Source organism: Myripristis murdjan, chromosome 5 (assembly GCF_902150065.1).
Source record: "Myripristis murdjan chromosome 5, fMyrMur1.1, whole genome shotgun sequence".
Taxonomy (NCBI): Eukaryota; Metazoa; Chordata; class Actinopteri; order Holocentriformes; family Holocentridae; genus Myripristis; species Myripristis murdjan.
In genome coordinates this window covers 6,894,390-6,919,612 of record NC_043984.1, presented here as the reverse complement: position 1 = coordinate 6,919,612, position 25,223 = coordinate 6,894,390, and the positions used below count along the sequence as shown (strand labels likewise).

The 25,223-nt window shown below is 40.7% G+C and overlaps 1 protein-coding gene across 2 annotated transcripts; it reads left to right on the top strand.

Moving 5' to 3' along the window:
- The first annotated feature begins 3,778 nt into the window (after positions 1-3,778).
- Positions 3,779-24,680, top strand: sdc4 (syndecan 4). 2 transcript variants are annotated; one of them, XM_030051992.1, is made up of 5 exons: positions 3,779-4,090; positions 20,000-20,192; positions 20,438-20,481; positions 20,688-20,886; positions 21,486-24,680. In XM_030051992.1, the coding sequence occupies exons 1-5, from the start codon at positions 4,037-4,039 to the stop codon at positions 21,635-21,637; spliced, it is 642 nt and encodes a 213-aa protein (XP_029907852.1). In that variant the 5' UTR covers positions 3,779-4,036; the 3' UTR covers positions 21,638-24,680. The 2 variants fall into 2 exon arrangements, with proteins under 2 accessions (XP_029907852.1, XP_029907853.1); XM_030051993.1 differs by having other exon boundaries at positions 3,782-4,090; positions 20,003-20,192.
- Positions 24,681-25,223: the final 543 nt, after the last annotated feature.

Sequence of the window (25,223 nt, the reverse complement as noted above, 5' to 3'; positions counted from 1 at the left end):
TTTGGTTGAAGGCTGCTGTTCCTGCTGGATAACTTCAGAGTTAATTCTAAATATGTACTGAGTCTCTACATTAAATCACATGACAAGATATCCTGAATATTGTTTGTAGAATATTTTTCACTTGTCTTATATGCCAAATATTGAAAAGAGACAGGAAAGACAGGACAGTAGTGACACATGGAAAAGATCCCGGGCTACCTGAACAACTTGAAGTTCTATGTTGGTCAGGTAATTTTGTGTACCTGCCGAATACCTGCTCAAGCATGTCGATTTGAAAGGGGAAAATCCTTCTTATCACTTGACTTCTGTACGTTTGTCCAACAAAGAAAGAGAAGCTGGAAAGGCCAACTTCCTCTTTCAAGGACAGACAATACACCTGAAGGTCTATAAATCATGGATCTAATCTAAATTTAGCTTGCCGGCTCCAATTCAAGGCACCTGTCACGCATGCACACAGCAACTCCACACATAATCATAATTGCTTTTAATATCCGTAGCCAATAACTCACTCTGCTAGACTTGCATAAGCCTGAATCATTGCGGCGCAGTGCAAGTGATAGGCTTTGTGGTCGGATTTTCGTATGCATAAGCCTGTACACCAAATGCAAATACACTGAGTTTTACAATACGTGCACATGTATGCAAAAAGACACATGCAGACAGCTTCCAAAGGCTCTTTGTCTTGGGCTTTTCCAAATACACCTACAGTGTCAAGTCATCAATTGGAAATGTATGTGTGTGTGTGTGTGTGCGCGTGTGTGTGGAGGGGTATTATCTGCTTGATCTTATCCTCTACTGGTGTATCACTTCCTCCTCGCGCTTTCAATGGAACACTGACATTAAACAGCTTCCATAGGGCATAAAATCCCATTATTAATCTCCTGTGATGAAGGGGAAAGACTTTGGTTATAGATCATGTTTTGACAGTTTGTGTTTTGAGGTTTCACGCCTGATAGCGTCACACAGCTATCAGTGGCAACGGTCCATACATGTAGTGATAGCATGGGAGAAACAAGTTACCATGAAGCATCTTGAGCTCCAAGAACAAGAATAAGAATCTTTATTTATAGAGCACTTTCCAAAATCATTGTAAAACAAATAAAACAAGTTTCAAATAAAACAAGTCATAAACTCATCGGGGTTAAAACAAACAAACAACTTGGAGTATGAAAACCAATAACAGACAATAAAAGAAAATTGTAACTCAAATAAATTTCAGGAAAGCTAGGCTTCTTGATATACAGTTGAGTACCACAGGCATAATGCAAGTCACTATACAAATATTTTAGGAGTATTTTAGGGATACCATAAGACATTAAAAATACCATGAAGTGCGGTATGCTAATTTTTAAACTCGTTGTAGCACAGACACTGTGAGTCATACGCCAGCTATGTATTACATAAAAAGATGCCACAAATAGCCTAAGGTAATTGCCCTCACCACTGATATTTCGTAATAACTTACTCTAACAATCGAATACCGATTTGATAAGATCAGCGTAAACAGTGAGATCATTATAGCCTCAGTACTTATAGGAGTGTTATAGGAGGAGTATTGTAGAGCTGTAGGCTATAAGCTGGCGTCACAACTTCGATATGAAGTTGCGGAGCGAATGTGGGGCTTGAAAACATGAAGATGGTGAATAGCCATCATAAAGGCAACAGAAAGGGGAAAATGAAAGACGAAAATGTTACTGAGACACGGACAAACTCTGGAAAGCGAAACGCTCCTCACTGTGTCTGAGTGGTTTGTTTTCTGTCGTGAAGCTGCCGGCTCACAGCAGACGACGGAGAGGGGAGAAAAAAGGTAAAGCCCTATTACCGGAAGATGTCGTCAGCCGGCGAAGAATTTCCATGAAGCAGCACAGAAAACCCTGGGGGGAACCAGCTTCCCTCTTTTACCGGAAAAGCACTCGAAACATCATGAAAACAACTAAACCGGGGTTACCCTATATGGAGCCATCTCTATAATATTCCTATAATATTCCTGAAGTGATTTCAGAGTGAAAACTATAAAACTTTATAGGAACTGTGTGGTAGTTTGTGGTAGGCAATCTTTTTTCCCCTTTATTGTATCATTATAACATTCAATATTCGTATACGCACTGAAGAGTTATATGGTAGCCTAATAAAGACTTATTTGACAGTGACCTTATCATTTTTTAAGATATGTTTCTAAATTTTGTGTGGCATTAGTACAGCAACCTGCCATATTTTATTATAGGACTATAATAATTATCAACAGAAAGGAAAAACTTTTTTTTTTTTTTTTTTTTTTTTTATTTATTTATTTATTTTTTTTTACTTAAGTTGTATTTGTTAATTTATTAAAAATACTATTGTTTTTGTGCTTGGCACTTAAATGTAAGTGTCCTCATAGGGGGGACTTATATTGGGCACTTATGTACATTAAAATAAACATATTAACTTTTAAGCATGGAAACTTAAATATGTTTTGGGCATTTATTAGTGACTTTGCAGTGGCCTTATTTCTTATGGAATCACAATAATGTAAATGCAAGTTACAGTTTATGACATCACACTCAACCAGTGAGGCAACTGAACAGCTTGACCTCACAGCCTTATCACAACAATACACCACAACATGCTTTGCAATTATCATGTCATAAAAAAACATTATATCCTATTATAACCAATTTTTATCATGTCATAAACTATTGTAGTCCAAGATAAAGATTAAATCTAATTCTAAGAACTGTAATTATACACATTGTTATCAGATTCTGTATAGGTATATGTACTGATTTCTTGTATATGCCAGTGTATATAAATATTTAAATACTGGTATATAAAATGATTTCCTCTATGTACCAGTGTATATGGATATTTTTATATTCGGGATGCATATTAAATTCTTGTACATGCTGGTCTATTTATATATCTGGTATGTGTACTGATTTCTTGTCATGCATACTTGCATGTTTGTGAATACCTGCAATATCACATACATTGTAGTCATTCTTTGTTGTTGTTGTTATTGTTGTTGTTTACATGTTGTGATTCAGGATATGAATATGTGCTGATTTCTTGTGCTACAGGCCTCTGATGGTCCTATCACTTTTTTTTTTTTTTTTTTTTTTTTTTTTTTTTTTTTTTTTTTTTTTACAGGTGATGTCAGCGTTTGGAAAACAAAAGCCTATTTGTCATACCAATAAAGCACTTCTGAATTTGACCTTTGATTCACAGATTCATGAGCTTGAATAGTGCCTTATCTCAGGCTTCTTCAAAAAACAATAACAACAACAACAACAACAACAACAACAACAATAATAACAACAACAACAACAACAACAACAACAACACGCACATGGTCTGAAGTGTACTATACCAAACACAAAATTACCAAATATTTTAAACAATACCCCAATATCGTTTTTTTAAATTGGTTCTGATAGTATGGATATTACTTTTGTTATTTGTATACAAAAAGACACGCTGTGCTTCTCATCAGACACGCTTTTAATTTGAAGGCTGATACGACACACTTCCGGTGTTTTGCCAAAATACTTAAATTGGTGCCGTTATTTGAGCTCTTATTTTGGAGGCAGGTTGCTGTATTTCCTGTTTTATCCCGTGGTAAGTGTACTGAAATTGACGCAGCTGCGGTGGGAGGAGGGGCAAACCTGTTGAATGCGTCCGTATTAAACTGCACAGCATTTACCGTAAGTTATGGGAGGGAGTGAGTGCCTGTGCCCATTGGTCGTTGACGACAGTCGGGGGTGGAGTGAGCGTTAGCCACGTCCAAAATATAGAGCAGATCAATCGGTAGACTCGCAGAGTAGTTGATCAGTAACCGAGGGGAAAGGATACACAGCGTTTACGCAAGGGAAAGTCAAGGTGATAAGGTGGACAGCGTGAACTTTTGAATAATTTTGTGGACTTATTGGGACAAGAACGCGTGCGAAGCAGCCGTGACTTAGCAAGCTGCCAACGTCTCCAGACGCCCTCACAGCTGTAAAGTCAAACTTTAAATTCAACTTTTAAAATACATCTCAAGACTGCCCAAAGGACAACCATGCTCAAAGTGTGCCTCGTGTTGTTTTTATTTGCCTCCGTTTATTGCGAGTCGGTAAGTTGTTCCCCAAACATTTCTCATCTCTTTTAAACGTGTTCTCTCAAGTTAGAAACCGTTTTTTCCACCAACTTCTAATTTCTGTTGGTCCGGTTGGAAACGTTAAATATGTGTGTGGTAGCGTTACCTTGCCAGCAAAGTTAGTCAGTAACCACACACTTAAACACGTTTCACTGAGGTTAACCTAAGTCTCATGTGTTTGTTTTGAAATTGTCGAGCGTTTCAAACCAACGAAGAGCAAGCTGGAAAGTTAACAGAGTTGTTTGGTTAACGTTAGATAATCACTGAGTCCTATTGTTATTAGCCAGCTAGCTTCTGTGCTAAGTTTTCAGGCTGGACTCCAGTGTGTGCTGGTGCTGGGGGGAGAGCCACACAGAGGCATCTGTAGCCTGCTGCTATTATCCAGTATGGGGCCCGGTTGGGGGTAGTTGGCTAGTCAGTCAGTCATTCTCCCTGCCTCTGATGGTCCTATCACTGAGGCAACTCGACTGCTCATTTAGATGAATGAGTCCTTTTGATCAGGAGGCAGAGCAAAGGTTTCTTTACATTTTAGTGTCAGCCCACCCCCCAAAAAGATCCTAATCAGCCTGCAGACCATCATTTGACAAAACTGGCCTCCCTGAATATGATTTGGTGCAAAATTGTCTGACTCAGAACTGTAGATGGATGGGGGTAGTTGTCAGTGAAACCTCTTGGTCAGAATAAATGAAGTAATGCTGAAATTTCTCTGTTCCTCATTTCCCTGGGGATCCCCTGCAAATCTACAGAGGGACCAGGGGTAGCCCCTGTATCTGCTCTCTTATGAAAAAGAGGCTGACTTAATGCCAAAAGAATTTGTGTATAGAGGCGTGCCACTGAGCGCTCAGGGGCTTAAATATAAATCTGTGATTTTACAAAAGTATTGGAGAATTTCCATGAAGTCTGGTTTTTATATGTGTGTGTGTGTGTGTGTGTGTGTTTTTTTTCTTTTAATGTGTGTGTGCTGTCATTGTGGTCAAGAATGTCATACATCCTGATTTGGAAAGCAGGAATTTCCAGTTTTTAAGACCCCAGCCCCCCTTTCTTTAACATGTTTAACACCACAATAGTTCTTTTTAACATAATATCTTGTGTCTGTTCACATGCATACAGCACATACAGCACTTTGATTGTATCTGGTGTCCTGCATGGCATTAACACCTCACTTAAGCTGTGATTGTTGTATGTAACCTGTTTGTGTAAGGGGGGGGGGGGGGGGGGGGGGGGTGACTGCAGCTGAAATGGAATGGTAATAGGGGCTGTCTAGATGCCACCCACACAGTGACACACACACACACACACACCCTGGCTCCTGGGAGGTGGGAGCCTGGTCAGTACAGATGGTGTGTTGAGTGTTAACCTGCTAAAAGGATGAATAGCTGTGGGCCTAGCACTGACTTTACCAGTCACTCTGAGTGACCTTCAGTGTCAGGTACATTTCAGGAATTTGACTGGCACTCCTCAGCATATAGCTGAATCTGACAATATGTGGAGGTGTTTTTTTTTGGGTTTTTTTTTTTTTAACTTGTTTTACCAAACAGATTCAGCCTGAGTGTCAGTGTTCTCCATATAACTCACAGTTTATGGTGAAAATTCTGTCCCGTGACTCTCTTGAAGCTTACCAATCCAAAAGATTGAGTGGGGCATCAAATACTGTGCAAGATAACTTGATAGTCTTGTACTTGAGTCAGTTCTTCTAAAATCACCTGTTTGTTTTCCCTCTGGCTGTATGCAAACCAGTTCCTTCAATCTCTCAGGCTTGTCACATCAAACAAAGCAGTCTTATGTTGGTTAGCTGTTCTGTTAAGCTTTTCTTCAAGATTTTAGGCCTTTTGGGCACATCACTCAATTTACAGTGAAGGGTGCCATCTTAAGATGGCCGAGTGTTCTACTAATTCCACCAGGGAAATTGGTTATCGTCAGCTGGAGCAAAATGACATACAGAAGAAAACAGCTGTTACATATTACTTAATAGCAAGCACAAACAAGATGTAGCCTAATCACTGAAATAATACATTCCCCAGTTGCGTCCCTACTAGTTGTTTTAGATCCGCCGAAGCAAGAGACCTAAGTGACTGCCATGCGCTTCAGTGTGACGTACCATGACACGTGCGGTTTTCCATGATGGAATCAAAAATGTACAGCCTAGATTCAACATTGGAGCTTTGATTTCAATCAGGCTACATCTTTCCACTGGTGTTTTAGTGTTACAAGTGAGTCACTATCCAAGGAAACACTCACACACACAACATGGTTGTATCCAGTTCGCTATCACAATCTGTTAAATTCCTCAGAGTCATGTAGCTTCTGCTTGCTCACTCTCCCTCATCTTCTCCCTCCTGCTACCTTCTCTCTTTTTTTGTCATTCCCCCCGTGGAATGTGACCTTTGGTGACCTTGACCGGCCCACTTGGGGATTTTGCACACTTGGAGGGATCTCAATAGGGCCCTGGGGTCTTTTCATAAGGGACACTCCTTTTCCCCTGCTGGACAACTGTGTGAGCAAGCCTAGTGTGTATATATGTTAGAGCATCACACACCTACTGCTTTCCCACCAAAATATGCTCTTTTTTTCTACTTTTCACCCCCAGTTGGGTTCTTGTGCTCTGATTGGCTCTGCCTTTGCTTCTCTTGCCTACTCAATCTATTTTTTGAGTTCTCACTCAGTCTAGCTCTCTGCCTCTACCACTGTTTCTCTCTTTCTCAGATCAATTGACATTCCTAGGTAGGGGCTGGGCGGCTTTTCCCCCCTTTTCTCTTTGGTCAATCCCCTTTTTTGGTTCACTTTCTTTTGATGGCTACTTAGCCCTGAACTATGACAATCCTTCCGTCCACCTCCCTCCTCCTCACTCTTTTCTTCTGTCTTCCCACTGAGGTCGTCATTGGAATGTGGGATTTCAATTCCCAGCTAATCAATACAATGTTCTGCTACTCAACAATAGAAGATACACTGATGCAAAAGGCTTTTTTGGGAGCCACAGGCATGATTGGAATGTATTGTGATTGGCTTGAGTTGGCTTTGTTGGCACTTGGCCTATCTTATAAGCTACGGTTGTGCCAGGAGACTTATTGGCTAGTTGTTTGAGTTTCTTGTGTATTTATTCTTCCTTGGTTGGATCTGTATTTATGTTGTTTGATTCAATTTATTCTTCAGTAGAATGGATTGTTGTGTCGTGACCATTTTGATTTCCATAAGATATGCACAGACCATGTGGATGCCCTTTTCAGTTTGTCATAGATAGACTTGGCCAAACAAATCTTTGTCTTTCTTCTTTTTTCCAGTGACCTCAGCATATTCTGCCCATGTATGGTTGCATGGGTCAGTGGTAGTTTCTGTGCGTCAAGATATCCTTGATGGCAAAAGTGTTGGGAAGGTCAAAGATAGGAAAGTTACTGTTTGTTGTGGTGGGTGAAATAAAAGGCACACCCTAGAAAGACCGGGCTGAGTCAAGTCACTTTCAAGTCAGCCAAGTCAGAGGAGATTTTATTTAAACGTATAACTTGCCATTTACCAGTTAATCTATTTTGCTTAACAGCTTGAATTGATTGGGTTAATAGTTGACTTCTAATAATTTTTTCTGACACAGTTAAAAAAAGGCTAGGCCTTTTACTCTGAGCCTCAAGGACTGACTGTCATAACTGTCATGATTTATCTTCTGTTTGTCCCTCAATCCACCAGCAAGCTGAAACAAAAACTCCAATATCAGTTTGCCAGGATGAGCACCTAAGTTTGCAAAATGTGCCTGTGATGGCAACTGTTGTGGTTAATCAAGGCAAAAAATCCTCTTTACTCCAGAGTTAATCCATGTTGTACCACCAAACTCCAGCTTATTGCTTGTGTTGCCTTTGAAGCCTTGGGACATGTCCATTTGTTATGTCTTGTTGGAATGTTACTGGTTTTGAATTTAGCCCCCCAAGCATTTGCACGAGAATGAGGCAGGTTTTTTGAGGACTTTTTTTTTTTTTGGCGTGATGGGGTGAATTGAATGTCTGCGCAGTGAAAGAACATGGAGAGGGAGGAAGGGAGAGAAAGAGAGGGAGCATGATAAATAGTATCGCTAGGATGTAATAATGGTTCCTGCATTGCTGTCCGCTGGTCTATAAAATCCCTTTGGACCATGGAATGTTGGCACAGGCAGTGGAGGTTTTTGTCCTTCCTGCTTCTGATGGAGAGGAGTCGGAATTTGATTCCTCCCCAACCTCCCCCTACTTTCAGTCATATATGCGGGCAGTTGATGGGCCTATATGAATGTATTTAGGGCAGAGGAACCTTTAAACCTCCTTTGTAGTCATCACTTTCACTCAACAGTTTGAATTGATTGATTTGTTCTAAGAAAACACATTTAGTTTAATATAACCTGGATGTCCAATTAGAACACAGGTATATATTTGTATTTTTTACCCACATAACAAAGCAAGTGACTAGTAGTATGTTATTTACAGTGACAGCCTGGGAAATGCAGCCCCAGGAACATGCAGGCTAGCTTCCCAGTTTTCTTCCCTGCCCTCCTCCCCCATTCTTGGAAAGAAAGCTGTTGTGGCTTTGTGGTGGAACAGTGAAAATATAGAGAGCCAGGGCCAAACATGGAATCTGAGCCTTGTTGTGTTTCCATTGGGGAAATGTATCATTTAGCCTGGAGGGAGTTTGTTTGATGTCAGCCCCGTAGCCCCTGCCTCCTCTGTCCCAGGCTACTCTTGTCATACTCTAACAGATGGTTATTCCAGGCCTGAAGCCAGACTCTTAGGAACTATCAGCACTGATGCACTGACATCTTTCCAAGGAGAGCAGTTGTGACTAAACTGAAAAATAGGGGGATATATGAATGGAACTGCAAAATGTGATGTTAGAAAATGATCATAATGCCTTCTTGAAGATTAACATGCTCCTGTTTCATTTTAATTGATATGAATTTATATGCGACTGTATTGCTGACATTATAGAACACAAATTAGACTTCATATATGGGATGTTATATGCTGTATATAAAATCATTCGCCATATCTAACATGGCCAAGGCAGCCATCACTGGTCATATGGAACGGAAAAGGCACAGTATGCTTGTGAAAGCATTGTCAGCGCCTGATGTTTCATTCATGTTTTGCTCAACTCACTAATGTGATGAACATGTACCAGTTGGAATATTGTTTGCATTATAAGTCGTAGCAGTACCAGGTAGAGTTTTGAGTGCAAGCACACATTTTCAATGTTTTGTTTTTGATGAAGTAGAGCAGGAGCACTGCCGTGATCTTGGGAGGAAGGAAACAGAACAGGCAGAAGCACAGGAAAAACTAGAAGCAAAGAGCCGACTAATATAATTTAGCTGTGTTGGTGCCAAATTTTCAATCCTGTCAAAGTTGCTAGGCTGCTGCCTAGTTCGCTCATACTTTACAGCCGGGTCAGTGAGCTCAGCATTGTGTGTGGCAGTGTGGCGAGGCATTGTTGTCTGCAACGATGGCCATCTAGAGGCCATTAGTCTTTGACTTGACCTCATAGACAGGTTCATCTCACTTGGTTCAACTCAATGAGATGGGTCATTTCAGTCAATTCAGTGTGGAGGCAGGACTGAAGTAGCTATTCTGTTTCCAGTGACAGAACATTTATTCTGAATTAGTCCACTTTCATTATGGTGTTTTTGGCAATTTTTCAATGGTATAACTACCCTCTTTATTGATTTCCAATTTGTTTTGTTGTTGCCCTGAAAGAGCATTAACAAGAAACAGGTCTTAACTGAAGGCTTTTGATATTTAGTAGAACACTTTAGTTGTATTCTGGAAATGTCTTTATTCTTGAAGTGAAACTAAATTGACTCCATTCGTGTCAGACTTAGCTTGGCCACACACACATACACACATGCAGAGCCACCAGAGATCAGAGTGCTGTTGGGTGGTATGAGGGTTTCCCCTTTTTTAGCAATCCTGCCTGACAAATGCTTCACACTAATACTGTACCTCTTTGATGTGGTGTGTGTGTGCATGTGTGTGTGTGTTACCGTATTAATGTGTGTGCTTTTGTGCTTGTGTGTGTGTGTGTGTGTGTGTGTGTGTGTGTGTGTGTGTGTGTGAGGTCTACCTCTTTTGCTACATCAAACCACCGATGGCTTACTCAGTCGTCCCATTTGGTCAGCATAGTCAAAAAGACTATTATCAACAGCAGAGGTTGCCATGTCCATTTTAAGGCCTTATAATTGGTGGAGCTGCCACCCTGCATGAGAGAATATCTTTTGCCTTGGTTTCAAGAAGAGAGACATAGTGTGCCACATGTTGTGGATAGGATAAATTATAAAGTGCTTTTTCTTTAATCCATGCTCACCATCCCGAGAATCACTTAACATGCAAAAACAGCCAAACTTTAAATTCAAATAAGGACAAGGAAGAACACCAAAATTAGTGTTGTTTTTCCATCATGACAGTGGTAATTACTGTCCACCAGAGAGGAGTACAGAGAGGTGCAAGATACAGGCACAGAATTTTACTTTTTTCAGTCAAGACCTAGGCCAAGTAAATATGGTCCATCCCTGAGGCCCAGGCTTATCATAACAAGCTACCACAAGTAGTGACTCACAGAAAGTAGCCTCAACGGCCCTTTTTGGGTCACAACCTTCAGTTCAAGAAACACTTAACCACGAGCATGACTTAACCGCAGAAAGCCTGGGCTCCATTGTAGAGAATGGTGGAATGTGGTGGCTGACTGTGTAGCCAAGGTCTTAGCTACTTAACCAACCCACACAGAGAGAGACACATTCCTCAGTTCCCCAAACCATAACAGCAGCATCAACATAACTGCACACAAGCTATCATAGATATTAACTGGGCAGTTTGAGTTGATTTGTACAAATGGAACATTAAAAAGCATAAACAAGTACAAGAAACAATGTGCTGGATACCAAAAGCTTAGTCAAAGTACATTTTCTTTGGTTCAGCAAGTTGAACAGTAACAGAAAAGTATGGCAAACAGGATTCCTTTGAATTTTGTTTCATACGCCAGCTTGGGTATTGTTCTGCGTTGGGTGGAGTTGAAGATTAACCACCAAGATGAGAGAAGGATGAGCTGTAGAAGAGGTTAAACATTGACGCTGTGTAAATTGAGAGTTGAGCTGTAATTTAAATGAACATAACTCAAGTCTGCGCTGGTTCCGGAGACTTTGTTTTAATTCGGGAAGTGGATTTAAAAAATGACAAAGGCTCTTTTTATTTCTAAATTTGGCCTGAGTGAAGGCTATTAGTGGCGTTATGAACTAGAGATGGAACTGAGCCCCAGCTCTGCAGATGAAGGGGTGCGATCTGAGTTAAATGAATAGGACTTATTGTGCCTAATAATCTTCCATTAGGACTGAATGGGTGTTCTCATGTGTCTGAAAAAACTGAAAAGTAAATAGCCCGGTTGCTGTTTATAGGCATTATTCATATTCAAACCTTTTCAAGATTTTGAAATTTTATTACACACAAAATTGATTCATTTTACTCAAAGATTTCCTGTTTTCCTGCCTTTTTCCTATTATTTCCTGCCTTTTCAAACCTAGTACTGATCCCGTTGCTGATAATATCCCCTTAGTAGCTTACATTTAGTCTGCTGGTCTGTGCTGTCTTTGATCCAAGGCAGCGATATGCTTGCCTGAGGGAGTCACATCAAACAGCTGGAAGAGAAGAGACTAGAGAGACATTAGAAGCTTCCATAAGAGGGGTTGACTTGACTTGCTACAGGCCTTTCGGTTTATTTGTCCATTAGACACGGATTTGGTAATAATAAGGAAAACTCCCAATTGACGTGCCGGATGGCTTCGCTGGCAGGAGGAAGCAACCAATAATGTCATTATGATAAGACCTGGGACATTCCCTTAGGAAGTAGTCATTGAAATTCAATTAGGCTTATCAGTGGAGACTGAATCAACACTGTCTGTCACACAGCTGGCATGTCTGTACAATTTCTATTTATCTGAAATGGCCAAAAAAGGGAGTAGAATGGAAAAGAAGTGGCCAACATCATACCCAAATTAAATGTTTGTTTACTAATATTTTCTCCTGCATTAAAGGAAAAAAAGGCCTGATTCATTCAACCCACAGCTTAGTAGACCAGATGACAAATCTTCTGGTTCAGTAATTCAAGGTCCCAAAGTCAAAACCTCTGCTTCCCAATTAAGTGTTCAGTTACATATTCATCTGAAGCCTATCTCCCATCTGTGTGTTGCTAGGATCCAAGCTATTGTGACTTTGGTGTAAACCATGTTGCCATAGAGCGTCTCGCACAGTGCTGGTAGGTGGAAATACTGCTATAGATAGACAGGGAGTAGGTGGAAGGAATCTAGAGCTCAATTGTCAGACCAGGAGGCAGAGGTAGGTGTGTGCGTGCCTGTGTGTGTGTGTTCATTTGTGTCTCTGTATGTGTGTTTTTGAGTTCCAGTGAGGCCCGCCATGCAGCTCTGCTCTAGGTGTTTATCAAAGGGCAAATGAGGCCCACAGTGGAGCTAGTCGGTCACCTGCCGTTTGTGGGACTATATATAGGAGTAGCACTGGGGCTGTGCCTCCAATTTGATATGAGGGGCATGGCTGTTACAGTACCAGATTTATTGGGGGACATATTATGGACCAGGGTCATGATACTGCAAAGAAATGACCCAATGACTGATCACTCTGACTCAGGGCCTTGGACTCCTGAAATGAGTCTGTGTGTGTTTGTCTCATCTTAGTTTGCCCCTTGGAAGAGTTTTGTTAGAGGTCAGGAGTGCATCTCATGGGCAGATCAGGCAACACAATACACTGCACAAATCCTACTGGTTCAAGTATCAACCAACAGGAGGAGGCTGAGAGGAAGAACAGAGGACAGAAAGAGGATGGGAAATGGAGAGAGGGAGATGTCATGAGTAGAAGCAAAGGGAGAAGAGAGTGGAGGGAAGAAGAACATGACTCGACTCAAGGCAATCTGCGATTTATCTACCAAATTACTCTGCAGCTGATTTTCCCCACCAACTCTTTGACCGTTGTTGTTTTCATAATTCCAAGGCTTGCTTGTTGTTTGCCTGCTGAATAAATCTGATCTCTACCTCATTAACAGTAACACCATTTAGGGTTGTTTTTAGAGCAACAATTAGTTAAATAATTGTTTAGTTGCCAGTTATTAATTAATTAATCACCAACTATTTCGATAATCGATCATTTTGATCATTCATTTTTAAGGAAATTTCTAAATTCTCCAATTCCAGCTTCTCAAAAGTGAGTATTTTCTGGTTTCTTTAGTCTTTTATGTCTTGAAGAACATCATCTTGGGCTGTGCAAAATTGTTATCAACATTTCTCACCATTTTCTAACATTTTATGGGCCAAACAAGTAATTGATTAATCGAGAAAATAACTAGCAGATTAATTGATACCAAAAATAATTGTTGGTTGTAGCTGTAATTGTTTTTAGATAATTGGTAATGTCATTTGGAATGTGTTCTATGATAAGCACATAAGACATAGCACATTTGACTTGACTAGCTCCTAATACTTTTGAATCAAACCTTTCATTCCAGCTTCACTCTGCCTATGGTCTAATCCCATGCCACAGAGCCATCTGAATATCACATGAGAGAAAAAAGGGTGGAAAACAACAATAATTGTCTTTTCTTTAAAAGGTCAAGAGACGTTGGACATCACAAAGAATAAGGAAGCACATTCCTGCATGCTGGTATTTCTTTTCTGTCCTTTCATAGTTTGTGCCTCCTCCACGTCGCTGTGTGAATGGAACAGATGCCTCTCTCTGTGTTGGCAGATGGAGGGATTGTTTCCTTGGTTTAATGAAGGGGGGGCTGCTGAAGGCTTAGCCCCAGTTACCTTGGTCATTGATATGCTCTTGAGGCGTCCACTTGCATTGTTTGGTGTCAATGGAAAGGACAGACGCAAAGGCTGGGTGGCGAGTGTCTTGACAGGCTGCCTTTCAGTGCTTTCAGGACAACTGGGAACTGGTAAGTGTTGGACCTCCATGCTAAGATAAGCAGGATAAACAAGGACAGGACAGTGTCTTCACCACAGCCTGAACTGAGATGTTGAAAGTCAAAATACAGAACAAAGCTTGCACTGCATGGCAGAACAGGAATCTGACCTTTTAATAATGTTAGCCAGAGTGTTGTCTTCAAATCTCTGTGCCAGCATCCACCCTACTGAAGTGTCCATGAGCAACAAGATAACATGATGAATGTTTGTATGATGCACAGACCAGAATGGACTCACTCTTCAAGTACGGTTTCTCACCCCTAGTTTTCAAAATGGCTGCCAAGTGAATGAGGCATGGTACTCTGTTGTACACTTAGTGACAAAGTATATTTGTTGAATACATTTTGTGAGTTTAACTTGATTTTCTGAAAAAAAAAAAAGATGTTTTGATTCTTGCTGTGGCTTATAGTTTCCTGGATATCTGGAATTGTACAAGATTAGCCCATTAGCAGGCTTTGCTGTATCACCACAAACAGAAACATTTTACCTTCAGCATATCATTTGGTTTGTCATCCCATTGACAGTGAAAATGTTCTTGATCAAAAGCCAATATCCACCACAGAACAGTCAAAAGCGAAAATACAATGAAATTACATAATAGGTAGGCCTAAATGCAAAGTCCAAATTGATTACAGTAATGCTGAAAGAGCAGTCATCCAATAGACCAGCAGGATATGGAGTCAAGCCTTAATGGATCTCTGCTAAACAAATCAGTAAAATGAAAATTACCACGTGCGACCTGATTTTTATGTCGCCTTGATTATGCAATGGCTGCAGAATGTCCATGCACTTTTCCTCTTTCTCTTTGCACATTCCAGGAAAGGCAGCTAGTATGAAGTTTGAAAAAAGGGTAAGGGATAATAGCAAAGAGATAAGATGTGTCTTCATAGGATTTTAATTAGGCCTAATCATTCTTCAAGCTGTAAAAGTATATATCTTTTATTGGTGTGAAATGAAGACGGCTATTTTCGACCTTTGTGATTTTGTGGCTGTTTTTTTATTTTTTTTTTATTCCAAACACATCTCAAAGAAGTTGAGATTTTTTTTGTCCAGGCAGGCAGGTAGGTAGGCTTGGCATACATCCCATCCTGGTTTTGCCTCCTAGGAGTGTACAGTGGGGATGGAATGTACCCCAGATCTGATAGTAAATTCACTGACTGACATCATTACTCCAGCATAACAAAACTTCTCCAGTCTCAGCTTCTGATGTTTTTTTTCTCCTTCTCTTACAAAGAGAACTTGGCCTGTCAGGACAGGTCTGAATCAGTCAGTGAGACTTAACTGCATTGTTGTTTTTGGAGCACTTCAGTTGCCATGTTGCCTATCATGTAATTTGTCTCTCTTTCCATGTCTTTGGGGCACAAATATTATATCCACATTTCAGCAGAGGGGTCAAAGGCCAGGAGCAAACAGGAGTCAGGGCTAAGCAACATATCTATAACATAACGTGCTATATCAATACTGTGATATGAGACTAGATATCATTGGGATTTTGGATATCGTCATAATGTGATATGAAGCCTTTAAAACTAGGAAATGACAACATATAAGTTAAGGGATGCAATTTTCTGAACTTATTAGTCTGGGCTAGTTCTGTTATTTGCCTTCACCTGTTTGGTCATCATATTAATGTCGCTAATGAGTGTTTATCAAGAATGTCTTGTAAACAGTTTGTGAAAGCACCAACAGTCACCCCCACAATATTGTCACAGTAATGATATTAAGGTACCCAGTATTGTCAAAAATATTGTGATATTTGAATTTGTCCAAATCATTTAGTTCTAGTAGGACTGACTTTTGTGAAAACTGAACCTCTGATCTGTGGCTTACTGTGGCATTCTCCAACTGGATGTTGGCAGGATTGAACAGCATGGTCCTGCGAACAACCAGAGCGACAAGCCATAAGCCAAGCCGAGTGTCCATACTGCAGTGGGCAACAGGTGTGGATACTTTAACCTGTATACTTCATACAGACTATAGGTGGTACATGAGTCAAACCATGCTGAGAACACAGGCATGCCTCAGGGCATGAAATTTTATCTGGCATTGTTGCAAAAGAAAGTCAGACCCTCAAATGATTTTGACTCATACTGTCACTCCCAAATGAATAAGCCTGACTCAGATGGATTTACATTATAGTTTGAATGACTGTGATTTCTATAATATGACTCAGCGGGCTTGTTCTAGCATGCCTCAGCAGGAGCTGACTTCATTTGAATGGCAGGGAGGAAATGAAGAGCCAGTAGTCACCATTTTACAGCTCAGGATTAGGTGTGCACACACATACACACTTACTCAGTCACAAAGGCACACAAGCACGTACACATTGAGGGAAACCAAGCATTTCAGGGCCGATACACACTCACTCAGTATCTCGCAGCTCCCCTGCATCTGTATTGGGTTTAAATGAGGACATAATGGAGGATTTAAGACCGCTTTGAAATAGTGTTTCTTTGTCAGTCCCAGGACAAGAAAGCAACAGAGACACACACACACACACACACACACAGCCACAAAGTGACAATCACGAAAAGGAAAAAAATATGTCTGAAAGAGTCAGAAAGAGGGAAGGCGTGAAAAGGGCTGAGGAGAAAAAAACAGAACAGTGCAAGAATGAGCAGAAAGGAAATCAAAAACAGGGCACAGGAGTCTCTGCGACCCACCTTGTAGCAAAGCGGAGTCACGTTAAAATGGCCGCCCCTGTGTGAAGCCTCTGTGCAGCAACAATGAAGCAAACCCTCCCCTCCCTCTAGTCGTATAGGCCACTTTAAAGGGAGAGGATTACCTTCAAACACACACATACACACTACTACTTCACTGAGCATTTCAGAACACACACAAACACACACACATATTTATATTTATATATACCTAAACGGTCCCACAATTCCATCTCTGCTGTAATCCGGAAGCCAAGCAACGACATTTCGTTGCCAAAATCTCACTGCTGTGTTTTTTTGTGCAATGACAATAAAAGAAGTCTAAGTCTAAGTCTAACAATGCTGGGGGGCCCCAGGCAGGCTTAGCCACCAGTTACTCTTAAAATTAAGACCGCTTAAAAGACTCAGATGGAAGTAATTATGAGGGGAACTCATGATGTCACACAGTTCTGTGTGTGTGTGTGTCTAATGGTATGGTGGGGTGCCCAGGCTTGTTTCTAGTGTGATTTGGGGGGAGCTTTTTGTATTAATGGAAGGTTTGAATTAATTGAAACAAGCTTGCCTTGTCAATCTATCTCAATTTAACAATGCTTAATGCACAACCAGTGTTTTTTTCTGCTTGCCTTGTTGTCTGTATAGTCAATTTAGTTGAGAATAATGACATCAGAGAAGGTTCTGTTTCATTTTGGTCTAATAGAGCCAGGGTCCTGCTATTGTTCATGCCTCCTCATTGGCTCTGCTGCAATTAAATAGATGAGAACCTTCATTAATGTTATTAGTAACAACTGTATTTCTCAGCTATTTCATGTCCAAATGGCTGCTGTGAAAAAGGTCTATAGCAGGGACGTGTTCCAAAAAGCAGCAAAGCCTTGTTAAGTATAGGTTTAGCATCTGGTGTTAAGCTTCTCTCCCCTGCCTTGCTTTATCTCTCTGTCCCTGTGTTTAATGTAAACCAAATGCTAATTAAGTGTGTGTGTGTGTGTGTGTGTGTGTGTGTGTGTGTGTGTGTGTGTGTGTGTGTGTGTGTGTGTGTGTGTACTGTAATGATAATTAGTTTCATGGAGGTGTGTGTTTGTGGGTACATTCAGTAGCCCAGTGTCTTAATCCCGTTCATGCTGCTTATCGGGCAAATGGTCAATGAAATGAAGTGTGCTAATGTGATTAAGCGAGGTTGATGTCTCTTCATTATGTTAAGCTTCATACTGATTAGTGCGACAGTTGTAGCTAGAGTAGCTCAGGCACTCTAGCTAGGCATAGCTGTCACCTTTGTACAAGTCCCATTCTTTTACTGCTTGTAGTAGTGAGTTACTGCTTTGCTAGCTCTAAGAGGGGCTTAGAATCAGAAGTTGCAATTAACAATATCATAGCCAGTCACTTAGTTGATATGTGTCAGCATAGCATTAGTGACTTGAGAAGGTCTTCCTTGTCTGATGAAGAAAATGCTAGATTTTTGTGTTATGTTGTAGTTATAGACTAGGTTATAAAAGTGTATAAAAGATCAAGAAGAGAGAGGTGCTGACATCACAGTTCTTCACTTGTCATTCTTACAACATGGTGGCGTGTCCGTCATCACCCCGTCCTGTGACAGTCCTCTGTTGAATACCAATGCTGTAGACAAAACTTTGCTGTGATTTAAATCCTAATTGACCTGTCTGGTTAAGTAACGGTTATGATTTTAGGGTGTCAAAAGCATGTTTGCTTCAAGGAGACCATGTTGGATCAGTTTCCTATGTACTTTCCCACCTTGTCAAAACCTGTCAGCCTGTGACAAGGTGAGATGGGGGTTTCACAGAAGCTTTGTTTTCTGTTTGTGCAGATTGGGATCTTGCCAGGAACAGAGTTTGTGGACTCCTGGCCACCTGTCAGATGGGGTTATTTGGCTAGTGTCTCCCTGTTTCCATTATCCTTGATTAGAATTCTGTCCAGGGAGGACAGCGTGGCACTTCTCTAGGCTGAGAACTACTGACAATGCCACTTTGACACTTCAAAGTGTCTTTCAGTGAATGCAGTTTTAGCACGATTTTATTATGTCCTCTGAGGGAATGAAGCCCTCTCCTCTGGCACTGTCGGTGCCTTGCTTGAACCATAAAGCAACCAGAGGGCATTATAGTGCTTGTTTTAGTCTTTAGTCTGTGTTTTCTTTTTTCCTGCCATTTCCTTTAGAGAAATGACGTATATGACACTTTTTTTAGGCGGGTGTAATAGCAGTGATGTGAATCATCTCTCAATGCACAGTGAGCCATGGCAATTGCTAAGGCGGTCACAGCATCTAGGTGAGAGGTCTTGTTGGCTGGTTGAGTTTCTCAATTGTATCACTCTGCTCTCATTGGTTCATATTCATCAGAAGTAGGAGTGTGGAGTGTGATTCACTGACCATGTCCCTTTGACCGTCTTATTCTGAATGGTCCATGGATTAGATAAGGGAGATAACTCTTTACCCAGTGTGCACTGCTCTCTATATCTTATTACAGGCATTTAGCCGATGCTCATGTCCGACTTGAAATGAGAGCAAGGATAGAATGAATTGAATAAGTCAAAAAGTATTCAGACACCCCTTGAATGTTCATGTACAATGGATAGCACTTCTTTGAAGGAAACAAAAACTGTTAACTGATTTATTTTTAATATTTGTACATGTATCTCCAATCAGTCCTCCTCTATTCCCCACCATAACAAGTAAAGAAGATGAACATTATGTGTCACTGTGTAGCACAAATAGCTGTGGCAGCAGCTGTCGCCATCTAATAGTGGTTTTCTGGCCCAAACCCTTGTGTTAGTCTCTGTGTGTGGCATCAGACAAGGGGGAAGAGAGACACAGATGTGTGTTTATTAGTTCTTGTAATACCCAGGTTCAGTTTTTTCAGGATATCCGGTTGTCTTTTGCCACATAATTCCCATGCAGTTAGAATTGGTGATTACTGTTTGTCTGCTTTTTGTGCTCCTGATCATACCCCTGCACAGTGTATCCAGGATAGTAGACTTTTTTCCCTCCCACGGGCCACAGAGGCTAATGAATGCCAACATCCACCACCCACATCTATGTTTTAGAACTGAAAAGGACCTCCTGCAGTAATGGCTGGTGTCCAGCAGCCATGACCAAAAATGTACAATTATTTGGCTGGTGGTGGCTGGTAATTTCTCATTCTGTTTATAATGATAAGGAATGGATGTTTTATTCCCCTCCCACACCCCCAAAAAAGATCTCATGTCATGTCTGAACAGTGTCTTCCTCTAACCCCTGTTCTTTTTCTGGTGTCCCAGCAGGTGAGGGAGACAGAAACATGGATGCCCATGAAGACCACACAAACAGTTGCCATGTCAACACACTCAGAGGATCTTGTGTCATCAGGAGACTCCCAGAACGGCTCAGACTTTGGCTTCACTGACGATGAAGATGACGCCGATGATTATGAGGGGTATGACGACTACGACTTTTCTGGATCTGGTGACAAAGGTTGGTCTTCCAAATACTTCATATGAAACCAAAATCTTTCTTGTTTATCTTGAAATAGTGATGGTGCACTTCTTCATTCAGTATTGGTAGCTTGTAGTGAGTTCATTGTCAGTACATATGTTTTGTTCATCCCATGCCATGTATAATAAATTATAATAATAAACGTATTATTTGGTAGTTTGCAAACTCACATATATGGTTGAGTTGATTTATTGAGTAAAATAATAATCTCCTTCTTTCCACAGAAACAACTGTACCAGACAGAAAGGACACCAAGCCGTCAGACAAGGTGAGGAATCTGCTCTTGTGTGCTGGTTTGCATCAGCAGGTGTAAATCATGGAGAAAATCATAAAAGATCATAGCTTTCACCTGGATTTAGTAACATTTCCTAAAAGAGTAGGTGTTGTACACATTATAGTGCGCAGACAGTGGGACTCAACAGGACCAAATTTGTTCTAAAGTTGAATGTATCTTCCTCTCTGTTCAACCCCCAGCCTGATGTGAACGACAACAAGATCCCAGAGGTGGAGCGCCCCGTGCGACCAACTGTCAACGAGGTGGACATCATCCAGAACAGCAATGAAATCCCCCTGCTGAGGAACGAGGCACAGCCCAATGAGGACTACTCATCCAACGTGCTGATGTCCCACGCCAGCGAAGACAGCATCTTCTACAAAACAGAGATCCTCGCAGGTCAGTATGGAGCCATAAACACATTTTGTTTGTTGTAGTTGTGGCTGTTGTTTGGACAACAAGAATTTGTCTTGTGTAAGACTTATGCTGGCATCATCCTTTCCAAACAAAAGTTCCAGGGGGACATTATGCAATAAAAGATGTTGTTTTACCAGTGATAAATTGTTTTTGGCCATGATAAGAGCATCTTTACCATCTTTATGCAGAGGTCTGAACATAATTTTCACCAGATGTTGTGAAGATAATTACCCATAGGCAACTGTAATTTTAGAGTCAGATAACAGGTTTTCATGGCACTCACTTGTTCAGCTTCACTCCAATTGGTTATTGATTATAGAACAAAAAATATGAACACCATATCTTCCTCACACTGTCTGGGTGTCCAAGAATCTTAATGAGATTTACTACATTTACACCATGTGGCGTCAAAATGAAGTAAATGGTTGACAGTTATAATTATATTTGAAAATGATAATTTTCTCGGGTTTAATCACTGTGATTCGGTTCAGATTACTGAGATGGGTTCATCCTGTCCTCTGTACCCTCCCACACTTCTTGAGTCTAACGTCTGCCTTGTTTTTCCCTCATCTGTGTTCCAGCTCTGATTGCGGGCGGCGCCGTGGGGCTGGTGACGGCCGTGCTGCTCATCCTCCTCCTCATCTACCGCATGAAGAAGAAGGACGAGGGCAGCTACGACTTGGGGAAGAAGCCCATCTACAAGAAGGCTCCCACCACAGAGATCTATGCGTAGACCTTGACACCCCACTCATCCCCATCTATCATCCCTAGAAAACCCGGATCTGGGCCAGCACCCGGCCTTACAGTGCCTCATCATGATCATCACACCCCCCCCTCCTCCACGTCCTCCTTTTTTTTTTTTTTTATCCACATAGTTGGGTCGACGGAGTGTTAACAAGAAATCGGGAAAGAAGCCCCAACAACATAAATTGATTGATTGACTGACTCAGAGATACTCACAAAACGGTGCTCTTGTTAACCAATCAGATGATTTGTCCCTGTCTTTTGGTTCTTTCAAACAAGGAAAAGGAGCAGCATGAGTTGGACCATTTCAGCTGGCACAGTAGTGCGATGCAAGATTATTTTTTATCAATATCTTTTTCCTGCTATTTTTATTTCTTGCCCCCATGTGTAAACAAAAAAAGAACTTTACCGTTGAGGACTTGGAGAAGCCCCCTGCCCCCTCCACCTCTTTCCCCACCCTCCATTTTGTAACACTAACACTGTGCAATGACGTTTTCTCATTATGGTACACATTCACAGTCTGGTTATTTATTTTCCCCTCTCTGTTTTCTCCCCTTCCCACTCCTCCTTGTTTTTCCTCTGAACCTTGTTTTTGAACTCTGTTCTGGTGCTACAGCTTCCCACAGTACTGTAGCAAATGATTTTTAAGTTAAGCTTTTGTTTTCTTTCTTTTTTTTTTCTTTTTTCTTTTTTTTTTTTAAAGAAATCCTTGTTATGCAGAGAGATGTCAGTTTTTCTATTAAAGATTCCTTTATGATGGCAAAGAATTAAGCTCACGTTGTTGAAATGAACTTCCCTACTGATCTGAAAATATATCACCATAACGTAGTTTTTTTAGTCTCTGTCGAGGTACGAGCGGCCATCTAGTACAACTGACATTCGATTAGGGTTATTCTCACCAGTGGTCCTTAATTTACCATGAGAGAAAAGGCATCACAGCTCTGAAAAGTTGGTCACATTGTTCACTCCCATCAAACCTGGGCCTCCGGGGTCTGTTTTTTATTATCATGGTGAATTGGACTAGACTCAAACCAACGTGCTCCTGCTGGTTGACACACCCACATTCCACACACACACACACACATACACATACACACAGTGCTGAGTTGTGTGAAGGGAGCACAGAGTCAACAACTTGATGGATATTTAGCTGTCGACCCTCTTTCAGAGTGAGATTTATGCGAAGCTTGGCCCATATCTATCTGAGGTGTTTCGCTCCATGCTCGAGCATTGAGATACACACTTAGCTCGCTGGTTCTTCACTCATCCATCAAGTGGTAATGAGTCCTAGGCCCACATCACCTAAATGTCCACGACTGGAGACACCAGTTGTGTTTGGTTTCTGTGCTTTTGGAGCAAACTAATAGTACATTTACAAAAAAATCTGCTGCTTTTCCAATAAGCTACACGGACAGTTTGTTCATTTTATATCTCCTCATTATCTGTGTGTGTCTCTAGGAGCATTCGCCAGCCAATATGAATTGGTTTGATGCTCACTTTTCTCAGCTAAATAAACTGTATTTCATAGCTGTAGTCACAGCACATAGACTGGTCTACCAAGGATTTGTAAATAGCCATTGGGGTAAAGAAAAAAGAAAAAAAAAAACATATTAAACTTGGTACTTAGCCACATCCTGGCAACAAAAAAAAAACTTTTATCTACCAAATATTTAAATGCCAAATTGTTTTGCTTTTTATTTTTTATTGTTTTCTCCCCACACATAACGTTTCATTATTTCATTTTAATGTGATTTACTGTAAATGCTTGGAATGAAAGTGGGCACTCTCCACATCTGGTTTCAGCCGAGTGGAGAAAGCTGTGTTTTGATACTACCAATGCTAATACTAACTTTCATCCTCTCCTCATTGTTCTCCAGTGTTTTATTTTTCCATCAGTAGATCAACTTGTTCCCTTTTTTTTGTATTAATTTAACTGTCAAAATATTTTATTGCCTTCTTTCAGGTTGGGGTTTTTTCCCCCTTTTAAGCTGTTGTATATGTGATTTTAAAAGTTTTATATACACTAGTTTGAGATTTTCAGAAGCAAATAGTTTTGAACCTTTTTTTTTTTATTTTGTAAGAGTTTCTATTATCTTTTAGACTTTGTTGTTTTGAAGCGCTCTGTATTTATGTTTTGTTCCTTTTTTTTTTTTTTTTGTAGAAGGATTGCTTATGTGGTCGGTGTTACTCGTTCGTTTGTTCGCCGTTCAGGGGACGTAGTGCCGATGAGCCATGTTGTCAGTGGCAGACCTGGGTTCATTACTAGTTGAAACTGTGTCAAGTTACTGTGTCAGTGTTTCCCCGCAGGGCAGGAAACTCACTTCTGTACATTTAATTTTGTTTGTTGGTCAGTTTCATTTCTTTAGCCGCCAGGAGAGGCTGAACACAGGTTGGCTCGCCGGCATGTGGAACTGAAAGTATTACTTGCCACAGCCATTTTTTTTTTCATTTTCAAAGTCTTTCCATCTTGACAAAAAATTTTTTTTGTTTAAAAAAAAATCGGGAAAATACTGATACGTGTGGTTTGCTTCAGTCTGCCATTCGTTGCAGATGGGCAGGTTTTATTTGATTGTTTCCAACGTGTTAGTGAGAATCAGCCGAATCTGGAAAACTATTAGGATGCGTAGCAAATTCTAATCTTTTGAAGTATCCAGAGCGATTGGTTTGATCTGCACGGACGGACAGAGTTTGAATTTTATGATTAGATCCAGACAGTTACTCAGTTGCAGCAATTGAATTCATTTCATTGTGTGTATCGGAGGGGAAGGGGGGGTGGGGGGAGTCCAACTGGTTTGACTGTCTCAGCCAAGCTCAGTCGATGCCAGAGAAGCAGTTGAATGCATTTCAAATGGTAATTGGTCCCAGGTCTGGTCAGTTAGCATGGGAGAGATATGTTCTGCTGCTTAATGTCACAAACACCACATGTGAATCACCAATGGAGTGGAGAAGCCAATGAATCATTGGTTTCTGCATGCAGGTTCTGATTTATTATTGGAAATAAAGCTATTTTTATGCACATTAACATTTTAAAATGGTGTCTTTGTCCAGTTCTTTACTTGTGTTTGTGCTTGTTTGTCAGACGATAGATTCTTCACGAGTGGAAGCAACATGTAGACAGGACCATTAGACCAGGGTGTCTGCAGATCCTCAAAGTCTTAACATGACTTTTCAAATATCAGGTCTTAAAAGTCATTAAATCTTATATTTGAATTTGTGAGATCTTAATTGCATTCATCCATATGTATCCGTGTACTTCTTCCAGATTAATCCGACTCATTTTATACTTACTTGCCATAGTTATCAGCAGAGAGAAGTCCTAGAAACTCTTTATACTTATATATGAGGTTGTGGAAGACATATTAGATTTATTACAACACCAACTTGAGGGCACTTCTGACACTTATGAAACCTTACAACATCTCAGAGATATTAATCTTATGTATAACAACCATATTCCAACCTAAAAGTTACCCCCGCACTCGATCACAAACATAGGATTTACCTTTACTTTTACATTACCAAAATGCAGATTTGTGCATGGAAAATGTTATTTGTCCAGAAAAAGTCTTGGATTT